Source organism: Asparagus officinalis, chromosome 8 (genome assembly GCF_001876935.1).
Source record: "Asparagus officinalis chromosome 8, Aspof.V1, whole genome shotgun sequence".
Taxonomy (NCBI): Eukaryota; Viridiplantae; Streptophyta; class Magnoliopsida; order Asparagales; family Asparagaceae; genus Asparagus; species Asparagus officinalis.
In genome coordinates this window covers 116,416,028-116,423,077 of record NC_033801.1, presented here as the reverse complement: position 1 = coordinate 116,423,077, position 7,050 = coordinate 116,416,028, and the positions used below count along the sequence as shown (strand labels likewise).

The 7,050-nt window shown below is 34.9% G+C and overlaps 1 protein-coding gene across 1 annotated transcript; it reads right to left on the bottom strand.

Moving 5' to 3' along the window:
- LOC109821778 (uncharacterized protein At2g29880-like) lies at window positions 5,887-6,850 on the bottom strand. The gene is made up of 2 exons (XM_020387936.1): window positions 6,716-6,850; window positions 5,887-6,573 (listed from the first exon to the last, which is right to left on the bottom strand). The coding sequence occupies exons 1-2, from the start codon at window positions 6,848-6,850 to the stop codon at window positions 5,887-5,889; spliced, it is 822 nt and encodes a 273-aa protein (XP_020243525.1).

The window sequence follows — 7,050 nt, the reverse complement described above, 5'->3', positions numbered from 1 at the left end:
CGGAAATAACTTTTTTTTTGTTTGTTTCGTATATTTTTAGAAGTAATGGAAGTAAAACTTCTTCCTCTTCATTTACTTTTTTTGTTTGGATAATATTTGAAAATATTACTAGGAAGTAATTAATACTTGTTGCTTCCATTTTATTCTTGTTTGGATTGTCATTGAAATAGAAATAAAGTTGTTGCCATCAATTGAAGACCAATATTCATAGTTGATTTGCTTTATATATAATAAAGTTATTATTATCATTTTCGCATCAAAGGGTATGACGCAGAACACTGAGGATAGCAAGGGAGCATCATAAGCAAAAGACTAATCTATAAGAGCAAATACAAGTTGTGCACATGACCACATTTTTTTGAGTTCAAACAAGTCCTTAGGCCTGCTCTACCTAAAGAACAGACTCTCAAAGTCCCTTGCAAATCACATGCCACCAAGTATCTTGATATCTCCCTGTACGTCACATGCCACCCACAGAACACGAGAAAGAAATTTTCGAGCAAATACAAGTTGTGCACATGACCACGTTTTTTTGTAAAGAGAAATTTTCATTGATATATTTAAAAGTTACATAATGTTTCCATGAACTTTGAAGCAACCACATTATCAAGTAAGGCATCACTCACTTGTAACAAAAGGTTACAAAAACACATAAGAACCTATTACAAAAGACTATTGAGCTATGAACATAAAGCTCCTGAACAAAACCAAAAAAAACACATAAGAACCTATTACAAAAGACTATTGAGCTATGAACATAAAGCTCCTGAACAAAACCAAAAAAAACGGGAGCCAAACTATCTGCTATACATGAAGCAACTACAAAAATGTCCCACCTAGTGGGGTGGACCAGGAAAGCCAAAAACCGAGCAACACCAAGAGCAGGCCAAAACCATACACCATATATCCGCTGCTACAGTAATCTTGTTATGATAAAAACAACCATTTCCAGGGGGGGAACTAAATACTGCTAAGGTAATTCCCAAAGTGCAAAATAGCCATTTCCAACAACATAAGCATGTTCAGCAAACCATGACCAGCAAAGCAATCTCTAAGAAAAAAATATATTGAGCTGAGAAAACATATATGGTATCTTTAAGAAGTCTAGACTTTCGTAACATGCGGACAATGTTAAAAAATGGACCTCTATCCATTCTCAAGTAGTCATATGCAAATGTTCTGCCGCCATAAAACAATCGGTGGATATAAGTATTTCTCAATGAATCTCTCAACTCGGTTGGTTCTCTAGGAGTTACTTCTCTTTTATTCTGCAAACAACATAAAGTAAGCACACACTATACATGCCACATATGCAACAAAGCAACTCAGTGTAGCATCTCTAGTTTTTGAAGGTTCCATATTCTACATAAAACAAATAAAACAATGTTATAAAATTAAAAAAATCAGCTCACGTGGTTATTAAAAATGGCATTCTCTCCATATAACAAATAAAACAATGTCCCTAGCACATATGCTTGATAATGTGACCAACTCATATTAATACACAAGTGAAATGGTAAAGCTAATATGTTCAGTACAACAAGGAAAAAATTGTAGCAGTCATGCAATAAACAACTCTGAAAAAATTCATACAAAAAATTATTTCAAGAGAGACCCTCATTTTCATTAAGGAAGCAGAACAAAATAAATTATACAGAAACTAGAATTTTGACACGTTCAAATATATGTGAGAAGAAAAAAAGGGAGTTAGAACTTTTTAATTTGAGCTGCCATCTAAAAAATGTGACTACAAGTTTTTAGTTCACTGTATACTTTCTCAAGGACCAAATTCACTAGACAAAAAGAAATCAAGTGTAGGAGGAAGGATTAATATAAAAGGGCGTGTATTCAAGGGAGAAGCATGCACGCATGACACTACTCATATGAACCTGTTAAGAATTACTCTAGCAAACTATTCAGTTATGGCTAACAATGTATATCAAGCTAACATAATTTCTAAAAGCATGTGAAAATGGGATGTTAAGTCACATAGAAAGATCCCCAGTTTGGTAGATCTAAAAAGTACAAAGTATAAACTGTCCATAAGCTGAGTATAATTGTACAAAAAAAATGTTCTCAGGCAGTTGTTTTCATCAATATATATAAGCACAGTCGCAACAATATGATGTAAAATCCAGAGTAATAATGTTCACAGTTGGTTGTCCTTAGTAAAAGTTACCTGACATTAGTATGATTATGAATATTGGTTCATACCTTCACTATTGAGTTTAAGAATGATATACGTTTCTAGCAAACATCATGTTAGCAAAAAAAAATTATACAATTAACAAGTCAAAAAACTAGTGCATAATATTTATAATAAAATCAAGTCACACAATAATCTAGTTGAAAAACCAGTCTAACCTGTCCCATGAACATCCCTAATGAAAGTATATACCCTTATAATATGTTAATAGCATAAAACAATTAAAAGAAATCATGATTTCAAGATTTCTTACAGCTTGGTCAACGCCATAGTGAATAATCTGTTTAAAATAGCAACACTCTTGAAAAAAATGCACTTTTTCTTAAAACATTTTTTCTACACCCCTGACATGTTAAGAATATGCATCTTATGCCGAACAATATTATCAGGCATTTGATGAAGCGATTGCGGAGCTGGACACTCTTGGAGAAGAATCCTACAAGGATAGCACCCTCACAATGCAGCTCCTTAGAGACAACCTCACCCTTTGGACTTAAAATAGCAATAGCATGTTGGACAACAACTCTCTTAGCAATCCAATATGTTGAACAGAAATATGGTTAAATGCATATTAATGGAGAATCGAAATAATTGACCTTGATAGAAACCCCTGTGTTCTAAAAGACTTTAGAAATTGAACCATTACTAAAAAATCAAGCTTTATGAAAGATTTGTACAAGTAATATGGAAATATTTCATGAATTTAATTACAATAAAGATCAAATTCTTAACTTTTACATACCTTTTATGTGAAGCCAAGATGAAGAACGATGAAGAAGGAAGGGGATTTTTTGCCGCGAAGACGGCGGGGAATAGAACCGCGAGTTTGAGGAGGAGCAGGCGAAGATGGCGAAGTCGTTGGGCGAAGCCGGTTGGATTTTGATAGAAGGGAAAGGAGATGGCGAAGTCGGTTGTGATTTTGATAGAAGGGAAAGGAGATGGTCGGTGGGTTTTGAGTATAAAGATAAGGGTGAAGTCGGGTGAAATTCTAATTACAGTTTTGAGTAGCGTTTTTTTCCCGGTGGACCCCACTTTTATCAACTTTGGTGGTTTTTCAGAGTCCTTGAAGACGGAAAATTTTCAAGGAAGTGAAGATGCCATGTAGACTCCACGTCATCAGTTAAGAAAGTAGCGAAAGTAGATTTTTAAGAGAAACAAACATATATTTTTACCTAGAAGTAGGGGAAGTAGCATTTACTTCCTCTACTTCCGCTATTTCACAGTCACTTCAGGGCAAACAAACGGGCCCTTATAGGAAACGGAAGATGAGACTTTCTATAAATATAATAACTTCTACAATTCGTGGTTTGTATTTCTTAGGGGGGGTTAGTCACCTAGAACTTTTTAAGTAGAACTGGGATAATTAGTAAATTAGGATAATTTTTTAACACTGGGATAATTTAGTGGAACAATGATGGATAATTCTTAAAGTTGGATAATTTGGTAGGATAATTTGATGGGATAATGGTGGATAATATTATGAAAGGGATAATTTGGTGGGGGTAACAGTGAGTATAAATTATTATTGTTAATAATTGTATATTAAAAATAATATAAGATTGATAAGCAATTGATTAGTTTAGTAATAACTATAAAATATAATGCAATAAAACATCACTATTCATCTCAAATAATAAAATATTTTACAACTAAATAAAAATCTAAATTCCTAGAGTGACTCGACTTCCATCATCCCACATGGCCTCTGCCATAGAATTTCTCCAAGCTCCCGCAGCTGCTCGTTGAGTCTGTTGAGTCTGTAACTCATCTTCTTCATCGGAGTCATCATCTGCATCAGCAACATTTCGTGGAGCTTCTAGAGGAAGATCATAAATGTCAAAGTCATCATTTGTATTCTCCAATCTTAAAAAGTTATGTAATCCTACACATGCAACGAACATCTTTATTTGTGTGGCATACAGAAAACCTGGAGGTTGGCTCTTGAAAATAGTGAATCTTGACTTAAAAACTCCAAAGATGCGCTCGACACAATTTCTAAGAGACGCATGCCGATGATTGAAAACTTCTTTTGAATTTCGTGGTCGTTGTCGATTATTAGCTGGGCCGAACTCTGAAAGATGGTACCTTTGACCTCGGTATGGAGCAAGAAATTGTAGCCTATTTGGATAGCCGCAGTCAACTAGATAAAATTTATCTGCAAACAAGAATAAAAAATATGAATGATAAAAAATATTATAAAACTAAAAAAATATTCCTTAATTGATAGAATACTATGTAAAGATTATTACTCTGTGGAAGTGGAAGTCCATAAGGTCTACTCATTGCATCCTTCAAGACTCTTGCATCATTAGCAGAACCCTCCCACCCAGCTAAGACATAAATGAATTTGAGATCAAATGTGCAAGCTGCCAAGACGTTCTGAGAGAGAAAACCATGTCTATTTCGATATGGCGTCTGATCTATGTTATACACCATGCACGATATATGAGTCCCATCTATTGCACCGATACAGTCCTGAATAATCAATGTGTCAGACCATCTCAAGTGATGTGTGTGGGGGCACGCACACATGTGTGCACGTGTGTGTGTCTGCGTGTGTGTAAATTCTAAAGCAATAATAATTACCTTGAAATAAGGCCAAAAGCGAGATTTTGATTTAACCTTATCAGGTGGATCAGTAGGGGTGATGCCATCAAGCATGATGCTAAAGATACCAATGCATGTAATGCTTTATTGAAACATACACTGATGGTCCATTTTGAACGATCAAATCGATCAGTTGCAACAGAGTACCGTTGATTTTGACTAACCGTGAGAAGAAAAATAGCAATCATCTCCTCAACACTAATGTGGTATGTGTCTTGTATACGGCCCCGCTCTCTCAAGATATTGCATAACTTCATGAAGCAATCTGGGTACATACGGTAAATTCTACGAAAATCTTGAGGATGATTATCCATCTTGGACTGTAAGTATGTGAGACCAAGATCTGTAATACCACATCGAGGACTTCGAAAATTAAGCGTATTTGCTATGAACTCCCTTGATAGACATCCTGATACCTTTGTGATCAGATCTGCAGCCTCAGCAGCTAATTCGATTATGCGAATCAAAAGATTATCATCGAAGTCTTCGTGATGAAAATATAAAATGGGCAAATTTTGATCTTCCTCCATCCTATTAAATAATATAAACAATGAAATATAATCAATTTACATGAAAGTTATGTGCATAGGAAATAAATAAAGCACTCTATTATTAGCACACAATGAGATTGATAACAACGTAGCAATCAATTAAAAAATGTTGATATGTATGCTAATCGTTAATCACCAAACTACTGAAAAATAGAAAAAAACATAATATTGCACTACTCTCATCTACACATACAAGAATCATTTGTTGGGATGATACATATAATAGAAACTTCATCCATTAAATGCACCAAACTAAGATAGCTGACAAGTCAAATAACATAAGAACATAATATAAACAAATAAATAAAAGCATAGCAATATCCTAAAAATAAATAGTTTTGACAAATTGAAATGAAATTGATCCTAAAAATACTTTCCAAATATTTAAAACAAACATGACATTATCCCAAGTTCCACTTACTCAATGAAAAATAGTTTGACAATATGAAATTCCACACAATCCTAACACCATAACAAATCTTAAAAAACATATAAATATCCTAAACTTCTAAATTACTGCCTCTAAACATCTCCAAGGAAATCAGAATCATAATCTTCACCATTTGGATCAGAATTGGCTTGAGTCCCATCCTTACCATCATTCATTATCACACCGGTCAACCTAAAATGTAGAAACTCATAGCGGTCTTTTGCATCCATGTCAATAAAGGCATCCTTTATGTCCTGTGAGATATTGTCACTGAGTATATTCCATTTTTGTAGCTTAGTCAATTCAGAAGTAGACATAACATCATCAACCCATTCTTTATTCCGACCTTTTCTTATCTTCCTCAACTCATCAACTAACTCATGAAAAGCTTTACCTACAGTGACAACTCTCTCTCCTACCTCTTGCAATGATAATTGGGAAGATGCAGAAGATGTGGCTGCAGTACCAATTGACCTACGCCTTCGTTTACTATTATTCAGATTGGATGGTCCAGAACCAGAAAATGGCACATTATCACTGGGAACGGTGGTAGCATGTTGCACTTCTACAGTAGCATCTCCTCCATCCAGAGATTCCATCTCAGCATCAGCACCAAGTATTCCCTCCCCAACCACTTCCTCTAAGCGTGCTTCATCCAAGCCATCAGGACCTAAACCTATAGCTCCTTTGCCAGAAGCGCCATGATCTCCGCATACCATTAATATATCCTCAAAATTCTCGAAAAGTTTATCCTTGAGATTTGGAGTATTTGAACGTGCCTAAAACATGACATATAAAAATAATTAATATTATGTTCAAATTAATATATATGAAACATGACATAAACCAACCTCTAAAATGCCATTCCACACTTCGTCGGGACATGTAAATTTCTGTGTGGTAGGGTCCCAACCAAAAAACCTCTAAAATGCCATTCCACACTTCGTCGGGACATGTAAATTTCTGTGTGGTAGGGTCCCAACCAAAACCAGAGTTATTTTTCATCAGGATCTCCACAGGTGCAATCTTTCTCTTCCATTGCTTTATCTTGTTCATTACATGATTATATCTAAAATCTTTTCCAAATTTTTCAACTAGAGGGGGTATCACATTCTTCAGAATCACATACTTTTTAAAACTGCCATTTGCTTGCTTATTTCCATTCTTAACTTCCTCTACTAACAGTCTAAGCAATTCGTTAGCCTCTGCTTCAGTCCATGTCATATAATCCATCCTTGCTCTTTTCTGTCCCTCAC

Coding starts and splice junctions, on each gene's coding strand:
- LOC109821778 (XM_020387936.1), bottom strand. CDS start 6,850: ATGAACAAGATAAAGCAATGGAAGAGAAAGATTGCACCTGTGGAGATC. Junction 6,574..6,715: donor TGTGGAATGGCATTTTAGAG/GTTTTTTGGTTG, acceptor GTCATGTTTTAG/GCACGTTCAAATACTCCAAA.